Source organism: Crocodylus porosus, unplaced genomic scaffold (genome assembly GCF_001723895.1).
Source record: "Crocodylus porosus isolate Cpor-Errol unplaced genomic scaffold, CroPor_comp1, whole genome shotgun sequence".
Classification (NCBI taxonomy): Eukaryota; Metazoa; Chordata; order Crocodylia; family Crocodylidae; genus Crocodylus; species Crocodylus porosus.
In genome coordinates this window covers 15,839,697-15,857,438 of record NW_017728925.1, presented here as the reverse complement: position 1 = coordinate 15,857,438, position 17,742 = coordinate 15,839,697, and the positions used below count along the sequence as shown (strand labels likewise).

Genomic DNA, 17,742 nt, shown 5'->3' with positions numbered 1-17,742 from the left:
CCTATATCAAACTCTAGTTGACATAAGTACTAGATGATCCTAATTTAAAATAGAGATGATCTAGCTAAGACAGTATTAAGCCCCTCTCTCTTCACTGAATAATATTGTGCTTCTTATTATGGGAAATTTAACTTTAACTTTAGGGGCTCTTAAACTTAAGTTTGAGCTGTTTGGATGTACTATTATACTCCTCCTCCCTGGGCATAAATTAGCTCAGCCCACAAACGTACTAGGAGGCGAACATCACTGCCTTGCAAATGCTGTAACTTAGTGCGCTGGAAAATATTAAGCATTTTAATACACTAACACTACAAAAGCAAAACTTTAATTTATTCATTTATAAACTCAGATTGAGTCCAAATTTTACTGAACACGATCAGAAGAGCTACATTTAGTAAGAACTGTATTACATTACTATAGTAATAGTAAATAACTGGTTCATATGTTATTTTTTTCTTGGTCATAAAAACAGCATCAGCAGTTACACCCAAAGAATATGTTACTGCTGGTTTACCATGAGATTTCTTCTCCTGATTAAAAACTCCATTTTAAAAACTAACTCCAGCCTCTACCTTACAAAAATTTGCTCGTATGGGATGACCACAACTTCAACAAGAAGGTAACCAACCTGAAAACCCAGCGGAAGATTTGATATTTATTAATTTTACTCTGGGGAGTGGACAACCTAGACACATTTTCAAGAACTGCACGAGACTCACCACTTGGGAGGAAGAAAATGACATCTTAACTCCTGTAGCTCGGCGGTGACCACTGACAGCACTTTGCCGACTGTGAACTGTCCATCTGAGATTGACACGTCTGTTCTAGGTCAGGACCTGACAGTCTGCAGAGATGCATCACATCTCCACAGCTAAATGTGCCATCTTTCATGCTTTAAACAGCTGGAGAATTGTGACAGTAGGATAACTAGTTCAATTCAATGTCTTGCAAATCCAGTCCATTGGAGATAAGAAAGCAGAGTTAACTGACTCAGTGTAAAATTAGTATGGCTCTGCAGAGTCTCATCCAGCCAGATTTAGTCAGAGACATGATGTTCAAAACACAGTATGCATGTTTGTATGCACACACTTATACATGTGTGCACATGCATACAGCGTTTTTAATTTCTGACTATAATATTGAAGGAGCAAGTGGAAAACGGACAATATAAGTGACTGTTCACTCAGAACAGATACAGGATTCTCCTATCCAGTAGTGTTGTCATTTCACTCAGTTAAGTTCCTTCATGTGGATTTTTTCTGCTTAACAATTTCACTTTATTTTCATTTTAACCTTCTTATAACTCCATTATGACTGAGGGAAGCATCAGTAAGCGATGTCTTGGATTTATAAAGAACCTTATCCTTTACTAATGCTGTATTTTATGCTGGAAACTAGTAACAGCTTACCCGCATTTTATTGTTGACGAGATCTAGGATAGCATCATAAGGGATTTTGTCTAATGGAAGGCTCACCAGCCACTCTTGCAAAGTCTCCAGCAACTTCACCACAGGCTGACGGCCAGGAAACAGCTGAGAAAATAAGAAAACATCAACATTTGAAAGCTCTCATCTCATTAGCGGTGAAACCATTTGATATTTTCTAAATGAGCTTTTACCTCTGTAAAAGCTTCCGTTAAACTTGGCACATCGGACTTTTGTTAGATACAAATCAATCACTAGTTATATTTTTCAACAACAAGCCATGTTGTGTTAATTAGGCATCTGTCAAAAATGTTAATAATGGGCTGTATGCACACACTGCTCACCAGTGTAATGCACCTGGTTTTTTACAGTATGCAGCAATATGATATAATAGATGAGGACAGAAGATTTTTGTATCCAAACTGAGGGGGAAGGTAACTTGACAGATGATTCAAGATGCAATTTTGACAGGTGCCTTTATAGGACTTTTTATGATCGTTAGAGTTCAGGCCTTCTGATACAGACACATGATTGTATTTTTAACAGAGGATGGGGGCCTAAAGCAAACATACAGCAACGGGTTAGTTACCTGCTCATTCCCCATGGTAAATAAAAGTGAAACCAGGGCAGTTTTACCTGCCCTACATGACATCAGCCCTTAATAATAATGGAATGGAGGAAAACATCACAAGACCTACTACAGTATCTTGCCTTACTATGGAAATCTCTCATCAAACTTTTGACCTAACCCAACTCTACTTTACTTATGTTTCTAGCTTAGGAAGGAACTTTGAAGGCCAATACATTTTCTTATACAGATTTCTACCCTTCGTATTAAAAAAAATATGTATAGTGGGAGAAAAAAAGCAGACAATACATGGCTTCCTTCAATGTCACAGCTATTTTAGAGAGAGGATCAAAGGCATATTTACAGGGAAATGCGACTCCCTGTTTAAAGCTGCAGCAGTGGTTACACAAACAGCATAGGTTGTAAAGACTGAAGTCTTTCTACAGAACTATTCTTTCGTTTCTTGGGAAGAAAGCAACTAGTCCTATCAGACTTGGATTTGGGTAACTGCACTTTCCATATTAAATGCTTCATACGGTTTAATTTTATGTAAGGTTATTTCCTCTTTATCCTAAACTCTTGTGCAAAGATGATCTGTATTGTTACACAGTTCCTTTCACCAAGTGGCAGCACTTCCAACAGTCAAGGAAGCAGCCCCTCTGTCAGTTATATCAGAACACAGGTAAAGAACTGGTATAACACAAAATGCTAAAGAAATGCTAGTTCGTTCTGCAGTAGCTATCCAATTATTTATACAAAACTTCTTGGTAGATAACCGCTTCTTTCCAAATGCTTGGTTCAAGGTCTGGTGTGTGCTTAATTTTATGATTTTTTTCCCCCTACTCCAAGTCTCCTTTAATTAACCGATCAAGCAACTCTTGAGCAGGAATGATTTGTCTGTACATCAGCTTGCACAATGGGCCCTAAGTTTTGACGGGGATTCAAGAACATTGTTGTAATGTAACCAATAAGAAAATTCTGTACAGCTGAAACACCAATAACATACACAATCAATTATATTGGTGCACTTCTCGTAAGCTGTAACAGCCTCTCAGAGGCCGACTAGTGCAAATGTTGGAAGACCGAAAGAAGCATTTTACACATAGACCCTATTTGAGCAGCACTCCTAGTCTTTGGGGATCTAAGGTAAGCATCCTTCTTACGAAGGATTCGAAAAACAGGCTGCTGCAAGCCCCTCTAATAGCCAACAAGCTAATCCTATGACAGTGAAAATCCCCAAGCAGGGATCTGAAGCCCAGAGCTCTGTGAGTTATCAACATTGTATAGCCTCTTCTTTACCAAGAAGAGTGTGTACAAGCCCCAAAACTGGGGTTCTAAGATTTTTAATCAACTGTCTAGTTTTTAAAAAGGATTGAAGTTCTAAAGAACGAAGCCTTAAATCTGAATCAAATAAAATGAAAGTATCCGTATTGTTCATTCAATTTCTGAAGTTTTAGGATATGAAGTACCCTACGACTAAAAAGTCAAAACTGGAATAAAAGGTGACTTATTTGAAGAGACGTATTCTTTCCAAGTGTTCAACTTCCATTGCTGTTGCAGGAACTGGATGAGAGAGAAGAGAATGCCACTAAAAGAAGGCATTCCCATTTATGCTGTAATAGCAAGGACAGTAAATTACATTAGTTGGCCAGGATCCATCAGGAAGAACAGAGGGTGTTTTAGGGATAATATGATGGACAGATCAGCACTATACTTTCTTAAAGGAAATGAGGCCAGCTAGAGATTTCTGACCTCTGCTAGTCATAGGGGAAAAGAAAGTGACTGATTTTTCACACAAATCCAGATACTTGGAAATGTTATATAACCTTTATTATCCCATCCCCCAGTCATCAGTTTGCTCTGTTTACAAATAAACACACGCTGTTAAATGACTGATAATGAAATGTGTAGACACATTAAGTCATGTTTAACTGGAGTTGCTTCACAAGGTTAAATATGAGAATTTCTCCAAATTCAATTTTTTTACGTAACACCATTTTAATATCTAAAATTTAGGACTGGCAAGACCAAAAGAAAGCACCAAACTAACCTCATGTGCTGCTTGGAGTTTGATATATGGTGCTCACCAGCTCTGACTTCAATTAAGATTTTGGAAATCCAACCTGATTTTTAACAGTGTATGTAGTTACACAGGTAGAACAATATGGTTACAAAAAATCAAGAATGAAAAAAAAAGGCCATGCCTAGTTACAACCTATTTTCAAAAAACAATTAAGTCTTCTCCTCCTCCCCACAATTAGGCCTCTCTAGTATGCCTTGGTAAATAATACTGCTTAATTTATTTTAAGCCTTGCAACAGGCTTAACATTAATAATAATTAAAAAACATTTTAGTCCTACAGGTATTAGCCCCATCAACCCTTCAAAAAACTACATCCTCAGAAATAAAATATCACATATAAGGATGATGTGGATGCAAAACATGCACATTTAAAGGTGTTTCAAGAGACGCTTTCAGAGGCTTAAGTCACATGGTAAATTTTACATTGGATTCACTTTACTCTTACAAACCTAATTGAAGAGCAGAAGCGTATACCTTGGCAATGACTGTAACAAAATCCTTGAAGGTTTTTAGCTCAGCTCCCTCAAGCATCTTGTGAGTGGCAAGCTCTACCCGAAGCAGGTAATGCAATCCGGATTCAAGGTCAGCCATGTACAGCTTGGATCTAAAACACACATATATAATGTTAAAAAGTGGCAGGTTTGTTTTTGCTCATTTTCTCACCAGTCACACAGGTAAAATTGATATATAGTGGGTAGTGTTGAAACCTCAACATTTGCTACTTCAGTGGCTGCAGTATCTCCTCTTCCAAGTGCAGAAAGATACTGTGGTTAGTACAGGTGCCTGGTATACAGAACATTACATTCAATGTCTTCCTTCTTTAAAACAGTAATTCTATGTCACTCTGTTCTGGGACTAGATAAATGATGCATCGTAGCCTAAGTTACGTTGTATTTGATAAAGAACTTTCTGCTTCCCAGACCACCTTCTCCCGCTACTTAAATTATAACCCTGACATCCTGTCAGCAACAAAACAGTTTGCATCAAAAAATGATGACCCCCACCACCCAACTAGTTAAAACACAAATAGAGAATGACGAGTTCTGAGAAAAAAGCAAAAAAACTATCAGTAAATTGTTGACTTCATGTTGCTTAAATAAAGAGACATCAACAGTCCAGCTTCAGGCACCCAGACAAACTAATGGAAAGATACTTGCAAAAATGACTAGATCCTAGATGAGTTAGGGTTTGGTTACAACTGCTCAAGAATCAGTTATGAAAATTATCTAATTCAATATAAGCACAGTATTTTTGTATACACTTTTACAAGAAATCTACCATCTGTTCTGGAAAAAAGGACTGACACTTAAATAGTAACCATAAAAAAATGAAATAAGTACAAAATGGAAGCACTCAGCCTTACATCTTTTCCAGCTAAAGATGGTAAAGGATTATCTCACTGCAAAGCTCTCATATCCTTTTCTCTAACAGTCAAAGAGGGTGAACATAAACCTTAGTGGATTTGGTTTGATAAACATCTTTTCTGGTGACTTAAGGATTTTTAATGTATTTGCATTTACCCAGCAACTTCCCTATGGTGCCCTGATTCACCATTTTATATACAGATACAGAGCACCCTGTGTTCCCTAGGTCTGCCAAAAGCTTATTGTTTGAATTATTATTATTAATACTTAACTAGAACATAGATTTATAAAGTTTTCTGGGGGAAAAACAAATTTCAGCTAGGGAACTGAATGATTCAAATACTAGTTTCATCCTCAATCCTGCTCCCACCATCATCATTAGGAACAAAACTGAGCCCTTGATATTTTTAAGTGCTTCAAACAGGCAAGGAGAGACCTTTCTTCTAGAGAAGCACACATTAAACTCAAATCCCTGGTTTACTCAGCATCACTGCAAACAGTCACCAGGTCAGTTATTCAACACCAGGTCTATCCTTTGAAGACAGCAAGAGAAGTGGATAAATAATTTAAGATATTGAAATTAATCACGTTATAGCTTCCCACAGAGCAATGGATTTAACTACCAACCATTAGATTAAGGCTGAACAGCATCACTCACTTGTCAAACTCCTTCCATTGCTTGATTTCTGTGCTCTCCTCTTTATTTTGCTTTATGGGTATCGGAAGTTGGGAAAGCAGTTTTCTTCTCACACCAGGCAGTGACTTTAAATAGGAAGAAAAGAAAGACCGAAGAGGCTTCAAACTGTGTGTGAAAGGACAATAAGAGAGTTAAAATGAACGTCAAGCTAAGTGACTGACGGGAAGAGCTAAACATACCTGTGAAATAAGAAAAAAAATGGTTCTCTTTAACCTTTGTTCTACAAATCTAGTAAAGCTTACCATGCTGTTTTTGCAAAGTGCAATGTAAAAATGTTATAAGAATGATCACATACATGTAGGACCAGTGACTGAATACCAGCCAAACTAATTCCATTTTCATAAAAACTTCAGGCCATGTTTTACACCTTATTCAGGCAGCATTTCCATGGGACAAGAGTCCCAATCAACACCTATATAATTTGATGCAATATTTTTGTTTCAGATTTGTTGCAAGCTATTTCCCCCTGAGGACTATAATATCAGTGACATCTCCAATTTCAGCAATTTAATTTCTATACATTTAGCTAATGTCTATGTCAGTGGTTTTTAACCTTTCCAGACACCAGACGCTCCTTGTTAGACTCCAGGCTCCCCTTGGAAAATGCCAACTCTTAGAGCTTTCACTCATTTTTTTTGATTATAGAAAAATAATAAGAGCAATTCTTCTGTTGCTAAGAACTCAGAAAGATCACAACAGGTCAGAATGGATTTCTATTTACAATTTCTGCATTTATCCTGTAAATCATACTGAGGTGTTTGCACATGTAGCAGAGATAATGCTGAGTGGTGCATGATGGCACCCTGAAAAGGATCTCGTAACACTCTGGTTGAGAATAACTGTCTATGTGCTATCAAACTCCACTGAGTGTCATGCGTATAAAAAGTGACAGGTTATTAAATATGAACATTATTCTTTTAGTACTCAATTCAGAAAAGATTTCTGATTTTTGCTTGAGGAAGTCAGTCTGTCTACACTACAGGAGTCTGAACACTTAATTTCAATCAGGAAAACAGACTGAACATATACAAGGTATAAAATGTCATTACAGAAATGCACAAAAAATAAAACCTGAGTAAAAGTAAGTTTCTTTTCATATAAAGTAAGGTATTAACTGAACCCATTAAAGTACTGCACAAATTCCTTACAGAGAGATTAGTACTTACATATTAATTAATCCATGGGACCCATTTGGATAGATCAGGTAACACGAAGGGATTGAGGTAATACCAAGTTTCTCCAGGAAAGCCTTATCAGAATTCAGTGCTCTCTTCACCACAATGTTTTCATACTGAATCAAGTCCAAGATCACCTGGGTAATAAAAAAGATAAGCATAACAAGTTATACACTGTCCAAGGAATATCTAATCCGGTGGTTCTCAACCTTTTAAGACACAGTGGATTTAAGCCCCTCCCCTCCCTCCGCCCCCAGAAAAGGCTAGTTCCTAGCTTTCACTCGTTTTTGACAACAGAAAAATAATAGAGCGATTCTTCTGTTGCAAAGAACTCAAAGACCACAGCAGATCCGAATGTTTTGGACACTACAGATTGCCTTTGAAATCTCTGGGTTTACCTTGTGAAAAGTTTGCCTTGGAGAAAAGTGAGAGAGATTATGGGTGCTAACATCATGTGGCACCCTGCAGTACCTTTGAAATGATCTCTAAGCACCCCAATTGAGAATCACTGATCTAATCCTTGTAGGAAAGGCAAACATGCATAAACCGCCATATCCTTCTAAATTACACTGTAGACGGAACCACCTTAATACTCACCAAATATATATATTCCTTAGTATTCCCTGGACACCAATAACCCTTGTTAAAGAAGAATTTTATTTTACTCTCAGAATTATTTTCTCTCATCTTCTGATCCATTTGTTTTTTCCTTGCTTCACCTTGGTATTTTTCCCTTTTAGGTCTCGTGTACCTTAAGACTTCATTAGAAAGACTGATGAAATAGCCTCAGGAAGCCTCCAAACAGCCCACAGGATATTTCTTCGCAAATCCCAATGAGTGTGTAGTGAATCACAGAATCATAGACAATGAGGGTGGGAAGGGACCTCAGGAGGTCATATGTAGTCCAAACCCCTGCTCAAAGCAGGACCAGCCCCAACTACATCATCCCAGATAATGTGGTAGAGACTCCACCACCTCTTTAGATAACCTGTTCCAGTGCTTCAGCACCTTCCTAGCAAGACAATTTTTCCTAATATTCAGCTTAAACCTCCCTTGCTGCAACTTGAGACCATTGTTCCTTGTTTAGTCATCTGTTACCACTGAGAACAAAGTGACACACTCTTCGGTATATCTAGGATTTTGAAAAGGGGCAGGGTTGCAGATAGTGTGGTGCATTATCACATGTAACACAATATATATTTTTTTGCCACTTAAAAAGAAACTAGAAGTTTAACTGATATGTTAACTAGGAGCCCAGGGCTATGAGCTTAAGATAAAAGAAAAAGCAAATATAACTTCAGTGGAATTATATATTAATTTGCTATATTGTCTATTATGTATACAAATGCAACAAACTAGGCAAAATAATCAAAAGATATTGTTACATTAGTCTTGTTGTCATTAGAATTAAATGTGCATTTCTCCTTCAGATTCACAAAGGTAATCTAGTCTTCTTGAGCATCTTGACAGATATTTCCATTCCTGAGTTAATGTTTACTTGAATTAATACTTCTAGTTAGAGTTAAAACAGTCTAGAGGGCTGTGAAATAAGAGCTCTGGTATCAGGAGACACTAGCAGGCAGAAGAATAGCAGAAGAAAAGATAATGTAATTAGAGGAACATCAAAAATATTAAAAAAAGAGAGAGGGTCATTAATACCTGAGGAACAAAGAAGAGCTTAAAAGGAATCAGGTAGATTATGAGCCATGAAGTCAATTGGCTTCCCTCACTCCCACCTAGATAGAGGTGCTGCTGCCATGGCCAGGTAGTTGGAATCCAAGGGCGGGGGGTGTACCTACACCACTATACCACCCCCCCGTCATCCCCCCGGATCCAGCCCTAGATACAGATATGCAAGTTTTCAAGCACTGAATCATTTTGCTGAGCATATATAACTGAAGACATTTTTTGACACTACAGTTCAGAGCACTTAGATGTTGAAGTCCGTAAATGTGGAAAGAACTTGCACATCTACAGTGACTTCAACTTTACACGTAATAACTGCCAAACCTGGGCCTGCAAATGTAATGGCCTAGTGGTCAAAATCTGGTCCATAATCTCTCTCACTTTTCTCCATACTACAACCCTTTAAGATGCTACTGCTTAAAGTTATCTTCCTCTTCCATCCTCCTAAAGCTCTTCACTGGTTCACTTGTATCCTCAATTCCTTTGTATATCTTTTACACTTTCTTTCTCCCACACTTAACTTAGTACCTTTTACTATGATATTCTCTATGTCTTGTATACTCCCCATATGTTAAACATTTTTCCTCTGGTTCAGCCAGAGCCATGAAAACATAGGTTTTAAGCCTCCCTTCCCTTCTTCCCACCCTCTCTCTCAAGCTACCATGCTAATTTGAACACCACAGGCTCTAGGGAACTTCTGCCTGGGAAGCAGTCTGCTCCCAAACCTGGTTTTCACTGTTGGCAACTAGCACACTCCAGCTGTAACACTGGACCAGCTCAATAGTAAAAAAAATACGTGGTTTAGGTGAACAACAGCACATTACAGCATGATATGATGCCAAATTAAATACTGTATATCAAAATTAATTCTCTACATCCTCAATAACTCCAATAAAACAAGAGGAGATATTTCCTATGAAGTATGCATTACAGTGATGGCATTAAGACAAGTACAACAGCATGTATAAGTGAAATCCAGATGCAACGTATGGTATAGACATACACATGACTTACTATGGTGTAAAACGGAATAAGGCTTTACTACCCAAAAACTGCCCATGGGCATGCTCTTATATGAAGGTCACTAGTTTAGCTCCACTTACCATGGGGTAAGTTGGTTCTATGTCCATACCCTTAGACCAGCACTTCTTCACATGAACTCAATCCTGTATGGCATATTTAGCACTCGCATTATCTCCCTCACACCAAAGCCATTTGAAACCTCAAAGTCCTTTCAACTTTGTCTGCAAAAACTCTTGTTCCTAGAACTACACTCTAATACCCTTGTTTAGTCCATTAATTGTGGCTTCTTTTCTGCTGCAGTAGACTGTGATTGACTTAGCCCTCCTCTGAATACATCTAATTCACAAGGCAGCACAGGAAGGGATCTTATTTATTTTTTTCACAGATGGGTATCAAATCACACACACACACACAATACTGTGTGTGATTGGATCCAATTCCAAGAACCAGTTTACAGAAGGGCAGCAGGCTGGACTGACCCCAGAAACTATTTCAACGGACTATATCTGAAAAAAGATCATATTTGTATATTGTGTTGTAGTGTCAATGTTCATTATCCTCAATACTGTTTCCTAAATCCCTGGTATATCTCAGTATAAATTAAGAAATATATTGTCCTATTTACTATATTTTTTTGGATTTAGTGACTTTTTTCCCATTGGCATGTTAAATGGTAAGGATTACTCGTAGAGAATGTATCAGGTAAACCAGGGGTTGTCAACCAGAGGTACTTGAGAAGGCCCTAGGGGGTATGTGCGGGCAGACAGGGACAGCGTGCCGACACGCACCATCCTGTGCTTGATGCGCCCAGCCAGACACAGTGAAGGCGGGAAGCTGGCATGCGGTGGCTAGTGCCGCTCTGTGTCTGGCTGCGTGGCATCCCCCACCCCACGTCTGGCCACCGGGGGTACCCTGACCCAAAACTGTTGAAAACCCCAGAGGTTGACTATAGATGACTACTAAATACTGTAGTCATAAAAGATAACCTCAAATAATAAAAAAAGACCAATGATGCTCTCTAATGACAAAGCAGCAAGTCATTCATAATCTAAAAAATATTTTTCCTGAGAGTTTACACGGCTTCAAAGACAAAAGACAACTGACACTGAGATGGATAAACTAAATTGTCACTACGGCATTCAAGGATACTACATAGCCAGAATAGTGACTTCGTAGTTTCTCCTCCTTCACTTATGTCCTTCTCTGTAACCAAGTACAATTCTGTATCTTGTAGTATCACATGGCTTAGTCGCATTATAAGGTGTACAAGCTGGCTAAAGGTGGCTATTCCAGTAAACACGTACAACTTCCTTCATGCAAATGATTCCACTGACCAAATCCCATAGGCACTAAGAGTATTATGCACTATTTCAGTATTAGATAAAATTCACAAGTCACACATTACCTCTCGTCCAACATAGGAGCTATTGCTTTCAAACACAATGGCAGTATAATGATGATTATTCTTGTCAAAAAGAGTAGCGATATCACTGGACCTGTTGAGAAAAGAAAAAGTAATTTAGCACAAAATACACATCATGTCCTCATCATCATTAACATAGAACCTCTTTCCTCTAGACCAGTGGCTCTCCACCTTTTTTAGACTTTCCAGAACTGACACTCCTTGATAGACTCCAGGCACCTCTCAGAAAATGCCAGCTCTTAGTTGTCACGTGTTTTTTTTTTTTGGACTACAGAAAAATAACAGAGCAATTCTTCTGTTGCAAAGAACTCGGAACAACTGCAGCAGGTCAGAATGTTTTTAATGCCTATCTGGAATCTAATAAAGGATATCAGATTTACCCAAAGAACCTCATCTAGCTGAAATCTGTAGTTTTATCACATGAATCATGTCTGCATAACTAACAGTGCTAACAATGCGTAGCAACCTTGGAAAAAGATCGTGGCACCCTGGTTCAGAATCACTGCTCTAGGCATGTTAGGCAGATATAGCCAGACATTTTTTATCCTTAGATGCATTCCCTATGCCTTATTTGGATTAGCAAAATACATGCATAGTGTTTTCTATTAAAACAAAATCCTTACGGAACTGGATCAAGTGGGGGGCAAGCAGGTGGCCTTGATTCTTGGGAGTGGTTCTGCAGAAAATCAATCATCATCTGACGAACTGTTTGCAACTCACGATCTGACCCTGCTAAAAATAGATGAAAAAAAGACTACTCAGACTAAAGAAAGAAAAAAAAAATCCAACTTAACACATTAATTTCTCATTCTCTTGGTCTGTAACTTATGCTAAAAAGCTAGGTGACCATGTCTGGCTTAGTTCACAACTTCTTTGGAGAAGGTCATTTATTAGGCAAATAGGTTCCCTGTGAGTATGTTCAAATGGTTTCCCCAAGAGCTCAAACAAAATATAATATGTTTAACTCAAAGAAGCTGATCTGACTCACCAGTTCCAGCCTCAGTGAAATGCCATTTTGCTTCATTCAGGGCCTGGGTTCATATTTAAACAATACTGACAGTGGAAAGCGTTTGAGTAGCTTTTCTACAACGTTCAGTAACAAAAACCAGGGCATCCAGGTTTATGGCACACATTGAAAATTCAAGATGCTGGCACAATCCTCTTAGCAATTAGCCTGAGTAAAATAACAGTCAGCAATATACAGAAATACTTTTAAGAACTGCTCAGGCTTAAAAACCAGATTCCTTCCACTTTTTTGTAAGTGAAAATAAATAAGACATCCATCAAATCCTAAGAAACAACAGGTGCAACTGCAATCAAATGCAACAAGAGGGGCAAGGGGTACAGGTAGTCTCTTTTCTGACCTCTGGCCTTCTAAATGTTAATCCAGTTGAAAAGACAATGAAGCTATAGCACCTCAAGCTGTGATCCTGTCAAACCCAAGAGATAAGCTGGGCTGCACTAGGTCAGCACTTGAACAAGGATCTCCAGTGAACGTCAGGAGGTTAGAGCAATTAGCCTTGGTAAATCAGAAGACAGCAAATTTCTATCCAAGTCCAGGCTGGACTAATGTTTCAACAAGGACACAATGCTGCTGAAAGATGCTGGTATTTTTTAGAATACTATTTTAAAAGACTGATGTGGTGAGCTGTGGAAATTAAGGCAACTACATACAGCACTTTAAGAGAGCAGGAGAGTTTAACCTCATGTCCTGAGCAACATCAGCTCTGCTGATTAGCTTTATATACCTAGAGCTATATGAATTTCATTGATGGGTAAGGAATTCTTGTTAACTGTACAACACTCTGCTGCATCATAGGATAAATACTTCTGAGACTGGTTAGAAAGACATATTCTTACCTTTATAATTTTCTCCCGTCGTGAACTGCTTCGTAAAGGCTTTGAAGTACTGTGGGGAGAAAAGTATTCCTTTAAAGACAATTCATTGCTCAAGAGGAAAAAGAGTAAATCTCAAGGCAACTCAGTTCAGAGGCAAAACTTGATTATCCTGAGTGCATGCTTTCTAGTCTTAATTCACGAAATACTGTTTCTGAGCTGATGCAAACACAACCTACAACTCAAGTGCCTGATCCACAAATGATATGGGTGTAATAGGTGGCAATATTATACCAAAAGAGAGTCTAACCAATTGACCCTTAAATCAAAATTCTTACTAGTCTGACGTTTCTGTCATTTAACAAACTTATAACAAAACACCCCATGGACTCTGCAGAAGATGAACTTTGCATTTTGAAGATGAACTTTTCATAAATTCCACTCAAGTCCCTGGGACCATAGGTAGGTTCAGGATCTTAGATGCTGATTTAAATTCATGATTAGACATGCTAAAACTATGCTCCTACTCTGAACTCCCTCTAGTGGTAAAAACAAAAGTAATAGCGTAACAAAGTAACAAATGCAGCAAAAAGCTGCTGTGTATTAAAACATGTTAAAAACTGAAACAGTATTTTGGTAAGGATTGCATCAGGTTTGAGCCTCAGAAATCAAATTACTAGGATCTGATGAAGTCAGTTGTAGCCACTGAAGTCTCATGCTTCTCTGAATGAGTTAGTCTGTAAGACACCAGCCTGCCCAGACTTCTGCCTAAAAATAAACTATTGTTTGCTGCATCTGAGAAAAGCAAACAGTTTCTAAAGTGAAACACCCTCCTTCCCCTCCTCCCCCAATCTCATACCAAACTTTTTCTTGCTTGGATGCACTCATTTAACTCTCACCTATGAATTATAAAGAAAATTGCACAGTAGGAAATTCCAGTAACATTGTCAAAACAGAAGTTGAATTTTCTTTTTCAGATACAAGATTTCTGTTTTGTACACTGTTCTCCATTCTCCTGGCAAACATAATGAAGCATTTTCAATTCAGCTTAGGTCAGCTGCCAACTGAAGAGTGATATGAGGCCAGCAAAGGACTGATGCAAAATTTAAAAGGCTAGCTTCAACACAGACACTTGTGCAATCAGCTACTCGATTCCACCTTTGTCCCTGATCTATCAGCTTCAAATAACTGGATTTATTTTCATACATCAAATGAAGATAAAACATACACAACTACCAATATTGTTTAACATTTGAATATAGTATAGTATATAAAAAACCTGACATTAACAAATATATTGCATCCAGGTGCTGCAGCAATGGGAGACAAATGCCGGTAATAATACACTGCTTCCTGTTGCCATGCCTCTTCTCAGAATTTTTCAAATCCACTGTTTTTGGACAATCACTAACCTAGATTGCATCAGCTATTTCATTTTACTGACTAAGCCTGAAAGCACATTTTATCAGCATCTCAGGTTTCCCTGCAAAAGAAAAAAACAGTCTAACACAAAATAAGCAGCAATGCGCAACATTCCCGATTAATACATTTGCTGTTTTAGTCATGAGCAGAAGGTTTTGCTACCCTAGATCAGAGTACACAGAGCAACACAAAACATTTAGGCTTTGAACAAGTATTTTTCATACATGGGAATGAGCATCAGTTGTCTAATCGGGTTTACTGTGCCACTTACCCTAAAGGTTGGATAGTAGTAAATACCATATTCTTTACAAGTCTCATAATTGTCTTCTTCCCCACAATCCAGCACACCAATTCTAATGGCAGGTTCCCAGTCTGAAAATAAAGAGCAGCTTTTCATACTGGTGCATAAGTTATCAGGAATCTAATCTTAGGGACTGCTTCTAAGCCTTCAAATCCAATAGCAAAACTCCCAGACTTAGCAATGTAGTATCACGCCCTGTTTGTCTCATGGGTCCTGCATTTGAACCCTCAACAGGATTTGGCTCTACTAAACTTGAAGACGGTTGAACACTTAATTCAGTACACTGGAGAGAAATATTTCTATTAAATCTGAAGAAAAAGAAACCTCAATGTGATACACATGCCTTATCAAAGTTAAAGGCATGTATTCAGTTCAGGTGGATGAAGTAAAGGACTACATTACTTTAACAAGTATTCCAGTCAAGTAAGTTAGTTAAGTTACACTTATTTTGCAGGTCAGTTTTATAAGATGAACATAGTGTTTACACATCCCCATGCCTTCCGATGACAGGATTATATAGGATGATGCATCTTCCATCATAGTTGATGGTAACATGGACCTGCCTTTTGCTGAACTTGCAATTTTTTCCGACTTACAAAATGCACAATCCCTAATTAAACCCACAAAGCTTGTATTTTGATTAATGAAAGCAGTCCTAAGTGTAATTGCTGTCCAGACACATGTTGGATGCATCTGTAAAATATCTGAGCAAATACAGTATTATGGAGATTAATTGGGGTATAGCTTAAAGTTTTATGAAGCATTTTATCAAAAACCCCATCAAATTGTTTAAAGTGATAAATTGTGTAGAATATTTTAAACCAACGATTCTAATGAAAACCTGGATGTATTTAACAGGTTTTCTTTTTGCTTCTAACCAATAATTTAAAATTGTGCTGAATGACAGGCTGCCAATACATATTTAAATATATTGAGGCATGTGAACATTATATAGAAAATATTCAGTAGTTAAAAGAAAAGAAAACCACCCAAAACTCATCCAACTAATTCTGCTACGCTTTTCAGCAACTTTCCTTCCTGGTCTGTGCAGAAAATTTGCTAAGAAGAGAAAGTTAAACGCTCATCCACAACTTGAACAGAGATGCTCAAGAAACAGCCATGACTACAGACGTCCTCTAGTCTAGGAGGAAAGTTCAAAAGCAAGCCCTCACCGCTAAAAATCTCTCATCTAATGTTAGCTCACATCACTTTGCTGTACCATCCATTTAATCCTTTTTAACAGTCCTTAAATAAACTTGAGCACTTTATGCGGGAGGCCATCAATAGGAAACCTGGAATTTGGAGAAGCATTCAACAGCTTAGATGCCTTTCTGGCCTAAATTCCCCAAGCTGCCAAATTAAATTGGGAATCTCATAGGAACTGCTTGTTTTTCAGTATTTGATATATGTCCTCCTAAGACTGAGAAGAGCATGTGGACAGAAACAGAGGGAGGCCAAGTTAAACTTCATAGGATCGTAGACAATGAGCGTTAAAGGGACCTCAGGAGGTCCCGACTAGTCCAACCCCCTGCTCAAAACAGGACCAGCCCCAAATACATCATCTCAGCCAAGGCTTTGTCTACCTGGGTCTTAAAAAGCTCCAAGGGTGGAGACCCCACCACCTCTCTGGGTGACCTGTCTCAGTGCTTTACTACCCTCCTAGGGAGAAAGCTTTTCCTAATATCTAACCTCAACTTCCCTTCCTGCAACTTGAAGCTACCGCTCCTTGTTCTGTCATCTGCCCCCACTAAGAACGTCTTTAAAAAATACTGGAATAAAGCTCTGGATGAAAATTTTGGAAAAGAAAGATGTTACCTGTACTAAGTCATTCAGCCCTAATAGTCGTATTCTGTGACAACAAAACAAAAAGAGGCAATGAAAATGAATGTTAAATAAAAGGAGACTTCTGGAATCTAAATGCTATACTACTGTTGAAGTTTGTGCAATGGGTATTTATAATTACTTAGACCAGAAAAGATACATTCATGCTCTCTACGAATTCATAACGAATGAAAATAAAATTGAGGCAAAAAAAATCAGGGAATGTTAAGATGCATCAACATGGCTGAAGTATGACCAAAATAATTGTGCATTTCGTATTTTTTTTTAACACAAAACTTCTTTACACAGATAATAAAAAGTGTCATTGGTAGAGGACTACTCAGAGCTCTATCACATTTCAAGGCATTTCCCAGCAGGACTTGATTACAATTAACTCCATTCCATTTTTACTTGGAAGATCATGGATGTCTGTTGGTAAAATAAAAGTAAATATTGTTTTGCAGGCCTCAAGCTGGATTGTTCCTGAGGCTCTCACACAATCCTGAAAAGTCAATGTTTGCTGTCCTCATGATGACAGAAAGACTCTTAAAATAGCATTTTCCATTTAGTGTGTAAAAGTCATAAGGTTAGAAAATGGTCTAAACAGCTGGTCTGTCTTCAGTTTATTTCTAGAAAGACGCTGTTGCTGTGATTCCTTGTATGATTAAATCCAGGCTAATTTTCAGTACTCTGTACCAAAGGTACAGTACAGCTTGGATAATGTGGAATCAAGTACATGTCAACATGTTTCTAGTATTTCTACCAAGAACACCTAGTCTTTTCTCTTTGGGAAAAATCAGTGTACAACTGAGATAAAACAGAGGGAAGATATTTTGTCCTGAGATGCCAACTGCTGGATAGAGCCCACTGTCAACTCCACAACATGCTTACAGACTGTCCTGCAGCTCTGGCATCGCACT

At 38.1% G+C, this 17,742-nt stretch overlaps 1 protein-coding gene across 2 annotated transcripts in view; it reads right to left on the bottom strand.

The window, feature by feature from the left end:
- The window catches only part of QSOX2 (quiescin sulfhydryl oxidase 2), a 37,317-nt gene that overhangs the window by 12,583 nt on the left and 6,992 nt on the right, over nucleotides 1–17,742 (bottom strand). Inside the window, exons 2-9 of one of the 2 annotated variants that reach the window (XM_019540938.1) lie at nucleotides 14,972–15,072; nucleotides 13,303–13,351; nucleotides 12,066–12,174; nucleotides 11,425–11,515; nucleotides 7,302–7,447; nucleotides 6,097–6,240; nucleotides 4,549–4,678; nucleotides 1,410–1,532 (exon numbers count right to left, since the gene is read on the bottom strand). In XM_019540938.1, coding sequence (XP_019396483.1) covers nucleotides 1,410–1,532; nucleotides 4,549–4,678; nucleotides 6,097–6,240; nucleotides 7,302–7,447; nucleotides 11,425–11,515; nucleotides 12,066–12,174; nucleotides 13,303–13,351; nucleotides 14,972–15,072 — 893 coding nt within the window. The remainder of the gene's footprint in view (nucleotides 1–1,409; nucleotides 1,533–4,548; nucleotides 4,679–6,096; nucleotides 6,241–7,301; nucleotides 7,448–11,424; nucleotides 11,516–12,065; nucleotides 12,175–13,302; nucleotides 13,352–14,971; nucleotides 15,073–17,742) is intronic. The other variant, XM_019540939.1, reaches the window with a different exon arrangement.